Consider the following 20,728-nt stretch of genomic DNA (forward strand, 5'->3'; position numbering starts at 1 on the left):
AGGAAAGAGTCACAGCAGATAGCTTGTCTTTACCCATAATAAAAATAGACGTACCTGTCTTGCCCAAATGATGGAGCCAGACACAGGAGGTAAATCTCGAACTTTACTCATCTTGCATGCTTTACTGTATGGATACTGGATCTACAGAAACAACACAGTTCAAAAATTAATTTTAACTGACTAAATGAACACAACCTTCAATGTCTAATAAATGTCTGCATGGGGGCTTGTGACTGGGTTTCCAGGATTTGCCAGCCATGGGAGCGACACCATTTAGCAGGTGGCTGCCAAGAGTGGAAGCTGCTGGATGTCACAGACACCCAACCTCCACATACACAGCAGAACAGTGTACTTGCTAATTGGCCGAGAAAATAAACTTGATCAGCAACTACATGTACACAGAGGGGCCTGAAGAGGTAAAATGGGAAGTGGGATTTGGGCAAACTTCCACTGGGAAATTGGGATTTGGGTCACTGAGACCGGGAATCACAAACAAATAAACAATAGAACTGGGAATGGGATTTGAAAAATTGGGTAAACAATAGGCTGGGAAATGGGATTTGAGCAAAATTTGGGCTGGGAAATTGGATGATTTAATACCCCCCTTCAGGACCCTCTACAAAGTAAATTTCACAGTAAAAACTCAGGAGGATGAAATACCTTAAACTTGTCATGAAGTGCCTCAATGTCATCCTTCACCCTTTGGATCAGCTGAGTCTGGTATTCACGGATCGCACCTCGAATGTGTGGACGCACAAACAGAGCATTGAACCTGGAGAAGATCCTGAACATCTCATTGGCATTCTTGGCTGTTCCAAGCTGGTCTCGTAAACGTGCTGTGATACGGGTCTCCACTCTGTCAATGCGCTCATCATACCTAAACAATAACAAAAGACAAAAATTTTATAGCATTGAATATCAACTCAAGACATGTTGAACAAGTAATGTTAAGAAAAACAGTTTACACAGCTTCCAAATATTATCTGAGGTTCTTTCAACACTTCAGGTAATTGCCAGAGCCGAGGACTTGCCTGTATGCCATTTACATGTAATTAGCAGCAATGAGACCTCACAGTGGTTTCCTTAATTCATCACAATATCAAACCTCTTAATGGCTGCTTCCCATGCCTCAGAGCCCTCCTTCGACACATCAAGTCCATCAACTTCCTTAACATTCTCATATGCAAGGTTGACTTCCTGTATGGCATTAGCATCGGCAGGATCCAGCAGGGCTTCAGGCTTGGCCTCCTCATCCTCGACAGTCTTAGGAGGACCACCAGGGCTGGGCGGAGATGCTTGGCCGACAGTAGGGGGCTGAAGAACTCGGACAATGACAGCTCGTAGTTGTTCATGCTGCCGACGGAATCTGAAACGATACACATTGTCATTTGTCAACTACAAGTAAGTAAATTACAGGCAAACACCATTAATATTGCATGTTGGCAATGATAATTACTCTCTCAAAGCAAGCACTAGTGGCACTCATGTCATGCTAGGACTCATGTCTAGGACACATCAGCAAACTGTGAATCAGATGACACTGAAACACAACCAAGTGGGTTTCCTGTGACTGTTGAAAAACCAAAGCTGAATTTACCACATCTGACCAATCAAAACATGCATGGCAAGAAGGAAAACTCACAAAACCACCTGATTGGCTGAGGAAATGTTACTTTTGTCCTTATTTACAGTGAAATCCAAATTCCTTGAACCTCGCAATAACTCGACCAAAAGTCATTTTCCTTGGATTTGTTTCACGATGTACGTTGCCGAGTCTCGCGCATGGATTGATGAATACAACTACGTACCGTGATTCCCTGCAGGGGCGTGCTATAGAGGGAATCGGGTATTGGGTATCAAACGTGGCATTATTCGTCATCAAACTTTGAAGTTTGGCAGACCGTAAAGGCAACTTTTGTGGCAAAAGTTCAACACATTCTGGTTTCCAAATGGCCAAAAGATTGGATATGAAGACTTCTTCTGACAAATTGATCCTGATCTTCGTCGATATGCATTTGCAGGATCACTTGAAACCCTTCTGGTGTAAAGTTTCGCCTGTACTCAGTGTTTATGGTAAGCATTTTGAGTGCAAAAGTTGCTGTTACGATCTGCTAAACTTCAACGTTTGATGATCATCGAATCATGCCACGTTTGATACCCAATTAGATCATGTTTCGGCGGCAAGTGTTTACGCTTAGATGCAAGCGGCGGTAGAACAACAAAACAACGATCAATCAAAATCTAATTCATCAGTCTTTGCGTGCAATAATCCTCTTACTTTCTCATCTGGTCAAGCCTTGCTTGAAGTCTTTTGTGAGCTGGATTTACTCGCCAAACCATCTTCAGACTTTCTTCTCTTTTCTTCTTGACAATGTCTCGCAACAAGGTTTGAAGCTTTTCATATTCATCATCCCACGTGGTGAACACTTCAAAGCAAGCGATCATGATCTGCAATGAGTTGAAACAGTAACAGGTTAGCCAAAGAAAGAAAAATACAAATGAAAATTATAAAGTTGTGAACTGTTTAATACTGTGTACCTTTTCAAATTCTTCATGAGTAATGTGCATCAATCTTCTGGTTCCCAAAACCTGACAAAAACCATAAAATTAGAATGCAAAAATTCTTCAATATAATTATACCCTTTGCGGGGTGCAAAGAAGTGCGTGTCCGATAGCCTGGGCAAGTGGATTTTATCCTTCACTTACCTGTTCTGTACTTTTACACTAACTTTGTAAACAACCCTCCAAGTTAAGACCATTTTAGTCGCCATGGCGACTAAAATTTTGGAGCTGGCGACTAAATTTGAACCAAGGTTGCCAGCCTGGCGACTAAAATTAAGAGGAATGATTGAAAGCATCAGCTTAATTTGGTGACTAAAATTTTTCACTGGCGACCAAAACTTGAGTAGTTGGTGGCCAAATGGCCACTAAGGAAAAAAGTAAACTTGGAGGGTTGGTAAAGTGAGAAAAAATGACCTTTTGAGGGTTAAAAATTAATTTTTTTTCTCAAGGCTTAAGGGAAAATGGAAACAGTAACAATAATGTTAACATTGTTCATGTATAAGAAAGAAACAACCTTAATACACTTTTTAACAATTCAGCAAAATAAGGAAGGCATATAAGAAAAAGGGTTTTAAAAAGTCTTAATTTATGGTACGTGTATTGAAATTATTACTGGATTACATGTACATGTGGACCTACAATGTAAAACTAAGCTTCAAACTACACAGTACTTGATTGGTAACATACTTTCAGAAGCTGTGAACTCAGGTCCCGAGAAATGGCTTCCACAAGACGCAGTGCTCTCTGGATTGGATACTTGGTGCTGCGGATCTTTTTCAGGTGAGTGAAAGTAGCACTCAGTGCGGCACGGATCTTGTCCAGTTCTGTTGCAGCAAGAAGGTCATCCAGAGGAAAATCCTTCATGAGTGGATTGTAATCATTTACTGTTGCCAAAGCTTGTTTCAAACCTATTTTGAGAAGAGAAGACACCTTAGTTAATCAAATTCCACTGGGATGCAAATATGCAACCAAACATGAATATCATACAATGTAGATGTTGTGGTTTAATTTTTTCTTTGGTTTAAATTTTTCAAACCAGTTTGATTTTTATTTCCCTTTGTTTGAGATTATGTTAATGAACATAAGACAATGAAAAATAAAAATCAAACTGGTTTGAAAAATTTTTAACCAAAGAAAAAAATTAAACCACAACATAGACATTATTGTAAAAACTCATGTGTAAGCTCCTCCTTTTTGATGGAACTTTGGGCTCAAAATCGTGGGTGTGGCTGATCTACAAGACCATTGCTTTTGAGGGGTGTAAATTGTCTAGTATGGGGTCGGAAAAAGCACTAAATACCTTCAGTAAAGAAACATTTTACATCTTGAACCCTGCTGTTGTCGATCATTGCTTTTGGTTAAAGGTCTGGTCCCTAAAGAAGCCGTTTCAAACGATTTATTTGCACCTCGCTTTAGCAGCTTAACTTGAGCTGACATGAAATCTCCATTAATATTCCTCCACAAAGCTGCCTACAGTGCATAGGTTAAACTTCCATTTAGCAACATGTTTTTATCCACACTCAGCTGATATGATTAGAAATCGAACGTTCAGTGAACTTTTCCATGTTGTTTACTGATCACCGATCAAGCTTCAAAGTTGTGGGTGCGGCTTATCTACGAGTGCTGCTTATACACGAATCTTAACGGTAATTTTTGCAAGCTGTAAGCTTGGTCATTACAAAAATCTCTCTGCACATGCAGCCTTACAAACAACAATAGTTATTATTTACCTGTATCAGTGTCAAAGCTGACAGTAGCGTGAAAACGTTTTCCATGTTTTAAGATATCCAGGGTGAGAGCAATGTCTGGGCTCTCTCTGATGTCTTGAATCCTTAGCAAGGCTCGCTCAAGATTTAGCCAGAAGCTGATCTCTTGTAAAGCAGTGCCAGATGCTGGGTCGCGGTCTAGTTTGGTAACCTAAAAAATAAATGTAAACAATGTTAAGATTAAGTTTAACCTTAAAAGGCCTAAAGGTTAATGCACTAGACTCTGGATTAAACAGTCTGGATTTGAGCCCTAACTGGGATCATAGTTTCTGCTGTGTTCTTAGGCAAGACACTTAACTCTCACTGTACCTCTCTCCACCCAGATGTACAATGTACAAATGGGCACTGGAGAATTAATGATAGTGTGTAACCCTGCAGTAACGTAACTATTTATACCAAATCTCCCAGATTACCCAGGATCGAGTCTCCCAGATACAGACCAAACCTCCTGGTCTTCTTTCTGTATGGGTCACTAAATCTCCCAGAAAGAAGGAAAGTGCTTAAAATACATGTTTGCATGATTATTTTGGCCAACTTTAAGGGACCTTTTTTAGATATTTGTCACATTTTATTGGATACAGTAAATCAGTGGAACTCTATTTTTTACTCTGTTTTAGGGAATGAGAAGACTTATCTTAATATTGTTTCAAAGTGGTCTCCAAGATTTTCATCTCATTTAAAATGCAATTTACCTTTCCTCACAAGACATTGGTTGTATTTTAATTGATAGTCCAAATCCAATGAAATCCCGGATTTGAACTTAATAATCAAACTAAAGCCAAAACTACAGTTGATTTCATACACAGGAACACCGCTTAACATAATTATTTCTAACCTTTTGAATTTCTCTGATCCATCTGTTGACACCATTCTGAAGCTGATTCAAGAAGGTTGAATCCTCAACTTTATCACCAAAGTCTTGTACTTTAGGCCGTCGTCCATCTTCTGCGGTTTTCTTGACCATTGCTGTCACCACTGGATGAATTGCAAGGGAAATCTCAGGGATGTCAATGTTCTGCTGCAAATGAAGCAAGCCCATTTCCAGCTCTGCAATCTTCTTTTCCACGGAAGGAACCATTTTATCGCCATCTCTGCAATAATGAAGTTTTACGACGGTGAAATTGAAAGCTGCTAAGAGTGTGGATATGGTAGGGTAAAAGGGGATTAAAGTTGCTCGAGTCAGAGGGACTGTTTATAAAATCATTGAGTGTTCATATTAATGAACTCATTAATATACTCAATATTCTCATCATCAAGCAAAATATTTTAATAATATTAAATCCTGATACTAAAACTAGAGATCAACCAGAGCTGTGCTCCAGCAGAGCCCAGGTGCCACAGGCAACTTACTTTTGCCTTTGGGTGACTAGTATAACTTTGCTATCATGAAAGCTTTTACAGCGTGACGCGCCTTACCGTGGCCACCCAACAAACTTTTTTACAAGTGTGCTCTCGTAATATTATTATTTGTTTGACAAACACGGCTACTTGCAAAGTTAAATACGATCAAATAGATCTTGTTACATCGTATTTATCAACAAAACGCAGTGAAAACGTTAAGTATTACAAGATTACACTTGTAAAAAAGTTTGTTGGGTGACCACGGTAAGGCGCATCGCGTTGTAAGAGCTGGGCACCCAAGATTTCTTACAGAAGGGCCTTTGGGCACCCTGCAATTTTATTCTAAGAGCACAGCTTTGTCAACACTCCCCCTAACAAATTATCTTTATAGCAAAACAGAAGCTTAGAATTTTAAATTTTTATACCTTTCAGCGTTTGCAAAGAGCCAGTAAGCTTGTTAATACAGACACGAATAAATTTTACACATGTACTAAGCCAGACACAAGTACAGTGACAGTGAAAGATATTATAAATAAATTTGCATATTTTAGCAAGTAAACACTGTACACACCCAAGCTCAGAAGACGATGAATTAAACCTAAAAAAATTCATACATCTTTGATTTTAAAAAAAGTCGTATCTCGAAATGTACAAAAAGCAACAATAAACACATGGAAAAATACTGAACAAATTCAGACAAAATGAAAGTTGATAGTACCTGTCGGCCTTCCCAGATTTTCTGACAAACGACTTGAAATAAGGCGCCACGGCGTTGCTGATATAGGAATGAAGAGTTTCATAAGGCGAACCTTCGGTCAAATTTATCACACGAATCTGCGATGTGATCTTCTTGTCTGCATCAACTATCGCTCCTCGTTTGATAAACGCTACGCTCGAAAGTTTAGGTGCCGTGTAATGGACATCTAAATCGATGGAATAAATCGCCTTTTCTCGCTCGTTTTCAGCGCCGCTTTCAGTCGACGATGTTTCATCGCTTTCTTCTTCGTCTTTCAGTGGTGTTCGCTGGACGAGAAGGCATCGCGTTTGAGAATCGGCAAGAAATTTCCTGATGTAATCCACGTGAAGTGGGTCTTTCAGAGATGTGTCGAGCTCGAGAGGAACTTCAGGGTCGCCTTCGAGAAGAAGCGGTACAATTCGGCGCAGATAATTCGTAAAATTTTTCACATCTACCACAGCAGCTTCTGGAGTAGTTGGAGAACTAGGTCCTCCATCCGAAGCCGCCTCCATGGCAGGCAGATTATAACCACAAACTTTTCTTGCTCGAAGTTTTAACGAAGAACTCTCCGCCGGTGACTTCGACTTCTTTTATATTTCCACGTTGATCGGTGTCACGTGATCTATGTATAAATGAGAATGACAGGGGTGGGGTGGGAAGGGTGAATGGAACCTCCATTTTCGTCTCACTTTTTTAACAGTTTTTCTCCGATTTTTTACACTCCAACTAGTATGTAGAATTGAGCAATTCACTTATACTATGCAAGTAGCTTAGACCACAGCAAAAGTCAATGGAAAAAAGCTCGGGAAATGCAATTTCCAGCATTTTCATCAAAGAGTGCTGCTGATGATTATTTTTTGGATTATTAATTTCTTTTTTATTAATTTTATAGATGCAAATCATATATGAAATCTTAACAGACAGCAGTAAGAGGCCCTATAGGTGGCGGTAGACCCCTGTTGACCGGCTTTTATTGAAAACCCTGCTGTATGGGTTTATAAGTTTTTCCTCATCATGTACTCAACTGGTAATGAATTCCCATCAAATGACTGGGCAAGGGTCTGGAACTGTTTCTGGGTGTGAGAGAGTTGGTATGCTAACCTGGCCTGAATTTCAGCTGTCTATTTTGGTCACTTACTCCAAAGGGGCAGTAAGCGACAAGGGGAGGCGACTGAAATTTTGGCTAATGTAGCCTGCATAGCAGGCGCTGTATAGTTTCTAGCGTGCGTATGAGAGAAACGCGAAAGGAGCGAGAGCCACGGCCTTCTCGCAATCGCACACTCTTTTAAACGCGCTAAAAACTACACAGACGCCTGCTACGTACGCAGGCTAAGGCTAATGTTGGCTCATCCTCGGTGTAAGAACCTGTGAAGCTCACCAGTGACGTAAAACAAAGCACGACCAAGACAACAAAGAACCTCGAAACAATACAGAGCAGAAAAACAAAAGCTCAAAAACAAAGAAAAATATCACAGGTTCTTACACCGAGGTAAACCCCTAATGTTACACTGGACAGGCAGGTGGTTAGGCACAAGACTTGATTCCCACCAATTTGTGCACCCATGCCAAAAGGGGTATGAAAAACCTGACCTACAGCTGTACAACAATACTTTTGGAATGGAACAAGAGTTGTATTGACAAATTCACAAGTCTGAAAGATTGACCTTGCTGGTACCATCAAAGATCTCTACATGTATGTACAGTACTTTGCAATCAGTCAACAACTATTACAGTGGTCAAATAAATAATTGTAAAAAAAGTAGCACGCAAGAAATGCATTGAATGAGATTCAGGTGCAACTTTAATTTTATTAGTTGGTTCCCTCAACCCAATGTGCAACTTTCTAATTTTAATGCTAACACATAATGACGAACAAGATGAAGGAATAGAGTAAAATATTAAACAAAATAACTTGTGTCGCATGTTATTACATCATACAAGTAAATTCTGACATCTGTTTAACAAAAAAAATATTTTATTGATCCCAGATTTTATCTGTTATAGTCATAAAGGCATCTCAAACTGGGATCACACATCTGTGATCAATATGCTTTTTACATGAAACCAACATCTACACACACAGATTTTACACATTACAGCGGATTCGGGTTGAGCGTTTAACAGTCTCAGCTGTCGCATTCGTTGCCACGGTTGAATTAATTGAGTTGCGAGGCAAAATGACAGACATTGCTAGGCCGAAATGATGACGTTCTGTCTGGGAAATAGCACGTTGTGGTTTCTGGGAAATAGCACGTTGTGGTTTTCCCAGGCAGAACGTTGGCATTCCCGTCTAGCAACTTTTGTCATTTTGCCTCGCAATGGGATCAATTCAACCGTGACAACGAATGCAACAACTGAGGCCGTTAAAAACTCAACCTGAATCCGCTGTATGAGTTGATAGAGCTACACTACACATATTGTAACTATTAAACTAGGAGACGGCATACATAATACATAACAGGTTTCCCATTTTGGTTTTGAAACAAAATACTGTAGTTACTGTCATCTACACTGTGCTTCACCTACAACAACCAGCATACGGTCATTACGCTCTAAAACATTTATTTATTATAATTATTTGAAATGCGAAGCAAACTGGGAAGCCTGTGTTTCTCTTTCATAATTTCAAATCACAGAATTGAACACAGTAAATTTATTGTCTAATTTTGAAGACAGAACTTAATGAAACAAAGACATGTTTTTTTAGTTCATCTGACAATCATGCTTGTGTTTAGTTATTTTACAGAACAACCAACAACAAATTGTTGATTTGGCTGAGTCCGCTAAGTGTCCATTATTAGGACTGCCACGCAATGCTCCTCTCACTAAGCGAGCAGAGACATAGCACGACGAACCAAACAATGGTGACTTCATAAGACTAAAGTGTCAACTAAGGTAAGATTTGAAAGAATTTGAAAGCTTTATACAATATTTACAATCATTTGATGCAATGGTAAGTTCTTTTCATAAAATACACAGTCTTTGCAAGGTGGTTTATCCCACATCCATTTCTCTAGCCGGGCAATTAGCCATCCATTTCCAGATTTTTCACTGCACTGCTCTGATCAAACCTTCTTTTGTTTAGGAAATTGTGTTTGATGTATTATTGGTTTGCACTTTCACAGGCATCAATCCAGTCACTGTATACATCAACAGGTTCAGAAAGATCTGTAACTTGTTAAGGAAAGTATGTTGCTCAATACAATAACATGACAGCCATTTGCAAGTCAAAAATGAGAGATTTTTACCCTGGGAGTGCCCAGATTTTCAAACACAACCCCACCATACATGTATATGAATATGTCCAAAGGTTCTGAAAGTAACAAATTAATCGAGGACAACTTAATGCCTGGGCTCATTCTAAAATAAACAAAGAGTTTTTTAGACTGTAAAGTAACTATACACAAGGATACATGTGATGGATGTCTGAAAATCTTCTAAGCAAACTCGACAGGATATGTGTCCTGTATTCCTGACACGATCCCTGAAAAATCAAGTCGCATAATTTAGCAAAATATGATCAAAAGCTATCTGTATTAGAAACTACACATAAAACCTGGACTGTAAACTGCTTGAATGAGTGTAATCGTCAAGTAAAACATTCTCAAAATATGTTCATCCAGCCCCCTTTTTATGCTGTTACAATAATTAGTGTCCCCCCAAAAAACTGAAACGTCCCCATGAAAATTATTGACTGGGCCATTATTGTCCCGCTAGAAGAAAATCTTAGATCAGACACTGGTGTTCTTAATTTCCCCGGCATATCCAATTGAACAAAATCAAATCAAAAATCAATCGAACCCAATCGAACACCAATCGTTCGATTAGGTTTGGAAATCGAACAAAATCGAACATCTATTTTGCTGTGAGTTTGATTTTCCAACTAATCGAACCAGTCGAACACATTCAAACTTAATATGCTTTGATTTTGTTTGGAATCCAAACAAATCACACATCACAAATCATGGGGGCGACACGTCACACAAAATGTCCATAAAATAAACAAACAGGAGTTCGGTAATCGGACGTTTGATTGAGTAGGATTGTAGACCGTTCGGTAATTGAACAAAATCGACTGTTCGGTAATCAAACGTTAGATTTTGTCAAGTGACCAAATTTTATTGTGAGTTTGATTATGTTCGATTACCGAATCCAATCAAACGATTGGTGTTCGATTGGGTTTGATTACCGAAGGTACGCCGGGTAATTTCGCATCAATTCTGCCCAAAGGTTTCTTTAAAAAACTGGTAATGGCCTCAATTGAAGCAATTCCAGAATACCCTGCAATTAACGACCTCCTTGCCAAAACTCTTTGAAGAATGAGGCATAAAACAGTGGGAATTACTGTTATTCAATAAAATTATCTACAAATATAAAGTTGTGTGGGATTAGGGTAGACCATTTGAGCTGAAAATTTTGACCAGAATGTAACCAGGAGATGTGGACGATGCGACTATACAAAGCGCGCATACGGTACGGCATAATTTTGGTCACAACGTTTATTTACGCACGTGTACATCTCACTACATCCGGTCACTTCGTTCCATCTTTTGGTAAAATCGTTCCACGAAAAGTCACTAAACACAATGCATATTCTTCGTTCTAAAAGCGTAAGACCCCAAACACGCTAAACACAATGTATATATTTTGTGGAACAATCTGACCATAGGGTGGTACGAAGTGACCGCAATCTTCGTGCATGCATGCATGCATATGGCTTCCATTCGAAAACGAGCTACGTTTCTGAACTGCTGAAATTAAACTACGAACTAGCATTAAATGGGAACCAAATTACATTTAGTTTAACCGCGAACTAAGGTGAGCGACACCTAAAAAAGGGGGAAAACTAAAACGTAAAAGCATATTTGAGCTTATTGAATCAATGAAATTTGAGCACGCCGTGTTTTGACTGGGCACTTCTGTTTGGAAACTTACATTTTCACTTCGCAAGACTTCTCGTGGTTACAGAAAGGGCAGTTGAATTGCTTATCCAGTGGATCCTGTCTTCGTTTAGGAGCCGGCTTTCGTTTAGATCTTCGTCGTCCCATTTCAACACGTGAATAAACAGAATCTCGACGAAAAACAAACGTCTTTCCAACCACGCTTTGGCTGACTTAGTAACCATGGCCTTCTGTAGTTCTGCAAACGCAGATAGGTGCGTGGTGTAAGCTGGTTTGTTGTGTCACGAGGACAAAGAGCCCAAGGGGTAGTATCAACACTACCCAGAGTAAGACCAGAAACCCATACTGAGTTTTCTGTAAGACCAAAAATTCTTGAGTTTAAACCTTAAATAGACTAATACAGAGTTTGAGTGACAGTTTAAACAGGGGTTAATCGGCTTGGTTCCACGGTGGTCGTAGCTAGTGTTGAGGCAATAATTAATAGCGCCATAATTAATAGAGCCAGTGAGGTTCGAGTGAGGTACTTGTTTATGTCTTAGACGGGGACTCGAGGTTATGTCGAGTGCCCCCGGGAAACAGTCGGTACGAGATATAGAATAATAGAATAGAATAGGACTTTATTTATACACCGTTGTTTTGTCAGTTAGACTTCGGATAGACTGGTTTACCTAAAAGCCAACCTAAAAGCCGTGTTATTGTTTATATCATGTATCAAGAAAAAAGAAAGACCTATATTAATATTATTATGTTCTATCCCGCCAACACTGCCAACAGGACCAAAACTCTCGTTCTTTTTAATTTTTTTAATTATCTCTGCATGGTACGACAAGGAAGTGTAGCGAAGGAAGAATCGAGCGTTATTTAACACTTACATCATACCAAATTTCAGTTTCCTGATCCTTTTCCTTACATTGTCTATTAGATCAAAACAACCAAACGAAACTACTAGACGTAAAACTAGATTTTTTACCGCATGTTTCTAGTTTGCACAAGAAATGCTTTTAATATCACTGAGATCAAGAATAGCCGTTGCCCTGGTAACAGGCTAGGCTGACATTAGACCTTGCTTCAGCGAATTGCTTCAGTGATGTACAGAATGTAAATGTAATCCTCGCTTAAACATGCTTTAACGACATAAAAGATCATCACAAAGTATCAATTTCGTGAACGCTCCGTGATCGATCACCGAACGGTGTAAACGAAAATAATGTATGCTTTTATAGATGTAAACATAGTGGACATACAGTAGTCTAATCATACCTATAACAGGGTCGTAACCAGGTATATTTTTTTATCGCTGATCCCAAATTTTAGCTCTAAATTTTGATTCCTGATCCAAAATATGTGGCAACATTTGATCCCTGATTCCATTTTGATCCCATGTGATAGGCCGATCCGGATCCCATGACTCGTGACCCGGGATTCCGGGTCCATGATCCCGATCCCGAGACTGTGATCCCGATCCCAAGGCTGTGATCCCTGATCCCATATACCTGGTTACGACCCTGCTATAAGGCCTACGGCTGCATCGTTATTTAGGCTTGGATCTTGTTCAGAACTAGTTTGTAAAAAGATTTGTTAAGGACAGGCATTTAAAGGTTGACATTTAACCCATCTTCAGCAATGTAACCAAATAGCCTGACATATTTCCGCATTCTTGTAGTCTCCAGATAAAAACTCCCAATCACTTCCGCAACTCATCAGTTTCTCTCTTCCTGTGCAAGCGCCGGTCGAATCTGACTCAGCTTTAGAAGACAGGGAATAAAACGTTCTCGACTCAAAGGAACTCAGGAAGGTATGAGAATGTGGGTTAAAATTAAGTAGAACTGATTTGAACCTTGATTAAAATTTTGAGGCTCGAATCCCTAAAAATCTGGCAGGACCTCGACCAGCATATCTTCTTGGAAGCAAAACTAAACAAGACGAAATTTCGATCTTACTTCTAAGCTTCGAAGTTTTATTCAAAATTTTACGTGTTTTTGTTTGTTTGTTTTTTGTTTTACATTTGTCACGACTGATTTTATTAAGTTGAAGTGGTTCATATCAACGTGTACCAAGAGCCATATTATGGCTCTTGACTGTGCACGAGCTAGTAAAGCGACAGGAAAACAGTCTGCTAATTTGATCGAAAGTAACAGTCAGACAATTCTTCTGGAGCTAGTAGGGGGTGATGGCGGAGTTGAAGACAAGGAAGTAGTGAAAGAAACTCTTTTTAATTAAAAATTAGGTTAGAATAAGAATTACATGTCCGTATTCATAATATTATGAAAATATTAAATATAGTATCATTCAATAAAGGGTGGCGTTAAACTACATTCTTAACACTCTATTAAAAACACTTCTACACAGCGTAACGCAATCCATAAAAGTCAATGGCGAAAAGTTTTGATTATCAGTACATAGCCTGAGACAATTTAAATTTATTTCCCTTAGTGCAAGCTAAGTAGGCTACCATCCAAAGAAGCGAATAATAATGATTTAACGTAATCTTTAGGCAGCGCTGGGTGTTTACATGAAATGCGCGTAGTTTTGTTCAAGCTCATGTCATCAATTACTTGAGTAATCCGGGCAACCATATCTTTAGTCCAGACGAACTGACTTCTGGCAAAAGAAAAATCTTATGTTTTAATTTTTCTAGATCTGTTGAAAAATCTCTGCCACAGTCTATATATGAACGGCTGGAAATGAAGTTTACAGGTTCGCTATTACTGACAACTCTGTTTCTAGTTGCACTGACCGGATACGTCACAAGCTTGCGAGCTGGAGGGTAGGTTCAGTTCTATACTGCTTTATTTTTGAAGAGTTAAAGAGTTCATTTTGTTGTCCTGAAGAAATTGTTATCCCTAATCACTAAGAAATTTATTACAAGCAAGCATCACTTAGTACTTTGAATTATGGGCAAATAAAGTTGACTTGACCCTCTAACCCGTGTTGCGCGACTTGCAATTTCGGCCTCATGATTCACTGTACTTTGCCACGCTATGCTTGCTTAGCGGTTTTTGTAACTATATGACCCTTTATGTTACACTTACATGCCATTATAAATTTCTCGAGCACAAGATCCTAAAACTCAGATATTTCACTTAATAAAAATGATTTTGAACAATTTGCCTCTTGGTGGCCGGAAACTGGCACAGTATTAGAGTTTGACTTCTGAAATTCAGAAACACTGAGCTGAATTCTAGCTTGTGATGAAAGAACTCCTAATCACTTTCATCTTAAATCTAAAACATTTCAAAAAAATTATGAAGCTCCTTGACTAATTTCGTATGAAAAGAGCCATTTGTTTATTTACGGTAGCTTTGATGTGGAGTCAAAAGCCCAAAACGGGGTGTGTAGTCGCAAAACGCAAAATCACGCGTAAACCATCTTGCCACACACACACGTTTAATCGAAGATAGATATGGTAACTGAAAATAACAAAATTACAAACACAGAAATGAGCATAAAATAACTTACAACGAACGACATGAGGAAAACAGGAAAACGACAAAGCAAAATAAACGAGAAACTTTATTACAAAGACGAATGTGACCACAGAAGAAACCATAAAAGACGAACTGTAAACTTGGAAACTCGAAACTCGAAACAGACCGTAAACTCAAAACTTGACTCGAAACTCGCAAACAAAAACTGACTGAATAAATTACACGCAACAGAATATATACCAATATGCAAATAAAAGTAACATGTAGAGAAATAGACAAAAAACAAAGGGAACTAATTAATACGAAAACTAACACGAAGCTATGACACTAAAAACAAAACAAAACGAAAATTCTGGCGCCTACAGGGTGTGAACAAAACCTGCTTGTGGGCCCATAAACAGAAGTGGAGGCGCACATAACTCGATCACACGCATTGGTTGCCGGTAACACATCGTACTGATAATTGAAAGAAACGCTAACGGGCCATCGAGGAAATACATGATAGATTATTTCGTAAAACGGTAGACGAGAGAGCATAGAAGCATAATTGATACTGAAATATACACTGCATTTACTTTGCGTTATATTAGCCAGGGGTCTGAGAAGTTCTGAGAAGTCGGTTTAACTCGAGCGGTCATAGGGAAAATGTACTTTATATCAACGGCCTGCCGGAAACCGGGCATCTTACTAGTTTTGCAAAAAAAATGGCATAATTTCTTTTATACTTGAGAAAGGCAGCGAATCTTTGTACATTTTAACCCTTTCGTGTGCGAATTTTCCCCCCAAAACGCGTTTTTTTAACCGTTAGAGTGAACTTTTGGTGCTATGATCTTGAATTTTAATACCTAAACTTTGCTAGAAAAGCACTTTTACACACTGCAGCAAAATCTGCAGCAACGTTTTGATAAAGATTTCATGTATAAATGTACAATATTTCACTTTGGTACATGCGCACAAGCCAAAATTTGGACTTAATTGCTGAACCGTTCCATTTTTTTTTCTTGCTCCTTTTCCTTCCGGTTTTTTCGGGTTTCTTATTCTCGTTACTTTCTCCTCTTAGTATTCTTTCTTCTGGCCTTGTGCATGCAAGTTATCCTGGACTCTCTCTTCGCGCGCCTGGGTTCAACCCCTATAAAGGGCGCGCGGAAGAGAGAGTTCAGGGACTGGACTAACTGTATACCTGACATCCTTTGTTGCACGTAAATCGGCTGAATTTGTGGTTTTATTTCCTTTCAGTCGCAATGTGTTGACTCGATACGTGTCATATTCAGTGAGGCAAGCCACTTCAGTGAGAGCACGCACCACAAATGGCCAGACATGCACAAGAACCTGTAGCTGGTCGTGTTGTTACTGTAGACGATGCAGGTGAGTCATTTGTTGGGCAGGGACAAAAGTCGGATCGGATAACTCAGATCGTTGATTTGTATAAGAATAGCAGCTATTGTTTATTTAAATTTCCTTGTTCGGTTGAATGACTGCTATTCTTAATTGCCCCCAGGGTTTTAGCCCAGAGCAAATAGTATCGGGGGTTGTGAAAAAAGCCAAAAAGCCCGCAAGTGGGTATCGGGAGGTGTGATAAATGCCTGTAAGGTGATTGGTCAATATGACGCAAGATGAACGAATCTCTGCGTGGTGATTGGGTGATGATGACAATCAATCAGCGAAAACACGTGCGCACTCGACAACAACGCTTCAACGATTTTTTTATTGGAGTAAAGATAATTTGAGGTTTTACAAAATGTTTTATTCTAGGCCTTTTCATTTCAGAATGTCTAAAAGCCAAAAGCAATGCAATTATTGAAAAGAGTTCGCGATAATTAACTCGCAGAGAAGTAAGAAAATCCACATTTTTACTTCTGAGTGGTGCTGTCATTTCACAAAGCCCCGAAGACGAAATTTCTCTAGAAACGTACGAACATGGTATCTTCAAATTTGTCCGCGATTTACGATAAGCAAGCCTTAGTTCAATACCGCGATTTACCAAGCGCAAACTACTTGAACAGAGAAAATTCTTGATCAGCCTACCTCCGGACGAGATTAACAAGATGATATGCGGCATCAAGAAAAGAAATTCGAAAGAGATCTCGAGATAATTATTTAAGACTCCCAGCAGGTCAAACCGGAAACGAGAAGCGAACGACTTTTAGAAAGTCCAGTGTTTGCATTGACAAAGGTGAGAAATTCTTTCAGTATCCTTTACTTTTTAAAATGTGATCGTTCTTCTGAAGACGAAGACGAAATTTGTCTAGGAACGGGTACGAACATATCTACAAATTTGACGCGATGTTAATAAACGATAAGAAAGCCTTTGTCCAATATCGTGATTTACCAGGCACAAACTACTTGAACGGAGAAAAGACTTGATCAGTCCACCTCAGGACGAGATTTACAAGATGATTTGCGACATCAAGAACAGAAATTCAAAAGAGATCTCGATATACGTTGTGATTATTTAAAACACGCGGCAGGAGTTTGCATTGACAGAGGTGAGAAATTCTTTCGGCATCCTTTTCTTTCTAAAGGTTAATCATTCTCATGTCATTCTTCATTCTTGGGCTCTTAGCCCATATATTTAGAAAACATAATTTTAAAACGTTTTGCTGTTTCTAAAGTTTATCTTCGCTGAGATCAAGACTTGCCACAGAGAAGCGAATTCGAGCCCGCAAAGCGGCCCATTGAGCGGAGAAGGTCGACGTTCGTCCCGGCGTGTCAAATTAATAAAGACGAAGGACTTTTTCTAAAGTCTAGCTTGAGTCTAGCTGAGATCACTCACCACAGCAAAACATGACGAAATGATGTCAAGATGCTGCTGTCGCGTTCTTGTAATTAAATTTACCGTATCCTCAATCTTTCCGAATTTTTTCTTAATTTCGTGTTGTTTTGTATGTCCTCTTTCGATCTTGATGAAGAAAAGGCCAAAAACCATTAGAAACACAAACCAACAGGGAGCGTTTTCTTCATTAACATCCCAAACAAAAAATTAATTTCCAATCAAATGTCTGAAATGTAGAAAAGGATGAACAGAAAACTTGAAGTTTTCTACTTCAAGTTTTATACTTTAAGGACCGAAGTATAATTGCAGAACAGTTTGTGAAGTATACTTTAAGTATACTGGATAAAGGATAATCTTTTTTCTTCTTGAAATGGGTTTAAGTACACTTTAAATGTACTTCACAAATTAAACTGGTATATACTGATGCTGAGTAAAGTAGGAAATAAGTTTAGTGGAAATGTACTGCGCGCACTTGAATTAATAGGCCACTGACCTGTTATTTAGAGTGAAAGTGAAGGAGGGGAGTGGTTATAATGAAACCGTGGCATGTTACAAGTTTATAACTTGGCACAGTAAACGTTTACCTAACTGTCATGTTTCCATTCCAATGCTCGTTAATTCTTGTTATTATTATTATTATTATTATTATTATTATTATTATTATTATTATAGTTATTATAATTATTATTAATACAGTCGAAGCTCTCTTAACGGACACTCTCGTAAGCGGACATCTCTACTTACGGCCGCCTTGTTTGAAACCCCGTTTAAACTCCCATACAAACTTTGTATTTTTACATTCTCGTAAGCGGACATTCCCGTAAGCGGCCGCGGACACTTTCAGAGATTACGACTTTGACTTTTTCTTTGTTTTTATGCTCCCGTAAGCGGACACCCCAAAGAAAATCCTGTTAAAAACCTCTGTTTCTTGTTTTTATCAATTAACTTCACATCGCCGTTCGTCACCATGATTTTACAGTAATAACAGTACCATATTTTAGTGCTTGTTTTGTTGTCATCCAGGTCTGTCCGGTTATTGTTAGCTGGGCAAGCTCCCGTAAGCGACCATATATTCCCTACACCTCTAGTGGCCGCTTACGAGAACCATTCTCGTAAGCGGCCAGCTCCAGTTACGGACACTTTTATCGCGTCCCGAGGGTGTCCGCTTACGAGAGCTTCGACTGTATTATTTTTTTATTTATTTTTGTTTTTGCAGAACGCTGTATAAGACAAAATTTTATACAAGTTACTACTACGTTAGGAGATACAAAGCTGAGTACTACTGTCGTCCAGGATGGAGTCCAAGTGGACAGGAGTGTACCATACGTAGGTTTAAACTTTGAAAACAAAACATTACTAGAACAACAGAGACCTTTAGATAAGGATACTGGATTTTTACATAGGGTTCAGGTGAGCTCTAACTTGTGTTTTCCTTGTGCTACATTTGAAGTCAACAAACGTCAGTTAACAACTTCTCGGAAGAAAATAATTTAAATCGTTTTTAACAAGACAGCTTTTAAACGTGTGTAAGCTTTGCTGTGAATGGGGTATTACTTTATAGATACACAGTTCAAACTTTAAGGAGAATACAACGTTCGCACCAACCCATTAGCTTCTTTATTGTGTGCCCAATGCCTTCATTCTTTAGTTCATAAACTACCCTAAGTGCTTTGTTTCTTTTTTTTTCATTTTTCAGCAATATGCACTGGGGGCTGTTATAATGGTGGTGTTTGTTCAAACCCAGAAACATGTACATGCAGCGCGGGATGGCATGGATCCAAGTGCAGAACAGGTGAGATTTTGGTATCATTTGCCACGCCAATGACAAATTCAGTTCTCAAAAGGACGCCTTAAAGTTTCTGTGGGGGAGAGGTCCAAATGTTTATAAATACAGTCAAACTTCTCGAAACTTCCCTATGCGACCACCTTCCGCGAGCTAGTTAGCTAAGTGACCTTTAAAATACCAAAATATTCCCAATCAAATCACTATATAGTCGGAGCCTCTCGTAGGCAACTGCAACTACTCTATGGACTGATGGTTTTAAACTCCGGTAAACGTATATTTCACGTGGTCAGACCTCACGGCGGGCACCAATTGGGAAACAAGATGCCTTACAACCTTGATATGAGGAGAACGTTTGTTTTTATCTGAGAACATTCACGTTCACGAGTGGCTCATCCTGACACTGCTTAGAAGTTGCACTGGATGCACTGAAATTCATTCGAATTACTTGATGTGTTATTATTCAATAAAGCGTTTTGAGTTTACAGATTTATGTGGACATGTGTTAAGCTTCCGGAAACAAAGACCTGTAGTTGTAGTCTGTAACTCAAAATCTAGACCCCGTGCCATGTTGTCTGACCCCTCCTAAACGACAACCAGCTCCCATAAACGACTGCACATAGGTTCGACTGTACGCGGAAAAGAGAAAAAAACGACTATTTTCCTCATTTCCCCTTACAAGCACCCTTACCAATTGCATATTCAGTACACCTATCGTGAGGACTACATTTCTGGTCACAATCCTTCCCGATTACATCGTCTGTCAATGTATAAACCTCTTTTCGAGTAAATAAGGACACCTCCCGACTTACCCGACCATACAGGAAGACTGAGCAATTAAGGTTGATCAAGCTATAAAATGAAACACATAGTCAAATGTGATTTGCAACTTGAAATTCTAAACTCTGAACATTAGTTTAAATTTACATATAAATCTCTGCTACTTCAGGCTTCAATTTTGTACCAATGAAATAAGAACAGAGTGATCATCATTATCGTACTGAAGAACGTCAGAGGGTCATTTATCGAAGAACTTTCTTTCTTTTTTCAGATATTAACGAGTGCGTTACAAATAACGCTGGCTGTCAGCATCACTGTAGTAATTCCCAAGGCAGCTACTCTTGCTCCTGCAACCCGGGCTACAACCTTGTTGGAAAGCACCTTTGTCAAGGTACTATATGTGCTTCATCCAATGACTGCATAATTAACATGATTATTATACATTGTAGTCGCTATCTGTCTTCTCATTGGCTCTTATTAGAGCCTACAGCTAATTCTGGGAATCAGCGCAACCTAATCTGCAGCACTGATTAGTGAATAACCTGTAGGTTGCGCGCACAATGCATGATTTCCAAGAGCAATGTGGTGAATGTGGGAGGCATCTGACGGTGAAGTAAATTCATGGCTCGTCGTTTCGCTTCTTCAACCGAAACTGATG

General features: G+C 39.1%; 3 protein-coding genes across 4 annotated transcripts in view; 1 reads left to right on the plus strand and 2 right to left on the minus strand.

The window, feature by feature from the left end:
* The window catches only part of LOC144638086 (cytoplasmic dynein 1 heavy chain 1-like), a 99,726-nt gene extending 92,732 nt beyond the window's left edge, over window positions 1–6,994 (minus strand). For both annotated transcript variants that reach the window (XM_078497213.1, XM_078497212.1), the window contains exons 1-9: window positions 6,388–6,994; window positions 5,164–5,419; window positions 4,293–4,479; window positions 3,250–3,470; window positions 2,539–2,589; window positions 2,279–2,448; window positions 1,106–1,366; window positions 661–877; window positions 55–141 (exon numbers count right to left, since the gene is read on the minus strand). In XM_078497213.1, coding sequence (XP_078353339.1) covers window positions 55–141; window positions 661–877; window positions 1,106–1,366; window positions 2,279–2,448; window positions 2,539–2,589; window positions 3,250–3,470; window positions 4,293–4,479; window positions 5,164–5,419; window positions 6,388–6,917 — 1,980 coding nt within the window. In that variant the 5' untranslated portion in view covers window positions 6,918–6,994. The remainder of the gene's footprint in view (window positions 1–54; window positions 142–660; window positions 878–1,105; window positions 1,367–2,278; window positions 2,449–2,538; window positions 2,590–3,249; window positions 3,471–4,292; window positions 4,480–5,163; window positions 5,420–6,387) is intronic.
* A 1,368-nt stretch (window positions 6,995–8,362) lies between these two features.
* On the minus strand, window positions 8,363–11,530 carry LOC144638374 (transcription elongation factor 1 homolog). The gene is made up of 3 exons (XM_078497594.1): window positions 11,341–11,530; window positions 9,819–9,889; window positions 8,363–9,573 (listed from the first exon to the last, which is right to left on the minus strand). The coding sequence occupies exons 1-3, from the start codon at window positions 11,451–11,453 to the stop codon at window positions 9,509–9,511; spliced, it is 249 nt and encodes an 82-aa protein (XP_078353720.1). The 5' UTR covers window positions 11,454–11,530; the 3' UTR covers window positions 8,363–9,508.
* Window positions 11,531–12,582: 1,052 nt separating this feature from the next.
* The window catches only part of LOC144639079 (uncharacterized), a 26,915-nt gene continuing 18,769 nt past the window's right edge, over window positions 12,583–20,728 (plus strand). The window contains 6 exon segments of the mRNA XM_078498337.1: window positions 12,583–13,101; window positions 13,945–14,073; window positions 15,971–16,099; window positions 18,724–18,833; window positions 19,204–19,299; window positions 20,342–20,461. Coding sequence (XP_078354463.1) covers window positions 13,991–14,073; window positions 15,971–16,099; window positions 18,724–18,833; window positions 19,204–19,299; window positions 20,342–20,461 — 538 coding nt within the window. The 5' untranslated portion in view covers window positions 12,583–13,101; window positions 13,945–13,990.

This window comes from Oculina patagonica, chromosome 14, assembly GCF_052425735.1.
Source record: "Oculina patagonica isolate OP01 chromosome 14, crgOcupat, whole genome shotgun sequence".
Classification (NCBI taxonomy): Eukaryota; Metazoa; Cnidaria; class Anthozoa; order Scleractinia; family Oculinidae; genus Oculina; species Oculina patagonica.

Excerpts from the sequence above, each read along its gene's own strand:
- LOC144638374 (XM_078497594.1), bottom strand. The coding sequence starts at position 11,453 with ATGGGACGACGAAGATCTAAACGAAAGCCGGCTCCTAAACGAAGACAG. Across the intron at positions 9,890-11,340 it reads AAGTCTTGCGAAGTGAAAAT|GGATCGTGTCAGGAATACAG; the intron begins GTAAGTTTCCAA and ends TTGATTTTTCAG. Across the intron at positions 9,574-9,818 it reads TTTTCAGACATCCATCACAT|ATCTTTCTGAACCTGTTGAT; the intron begins GTATCCTTGTGT and ends AACAAGTTACAG.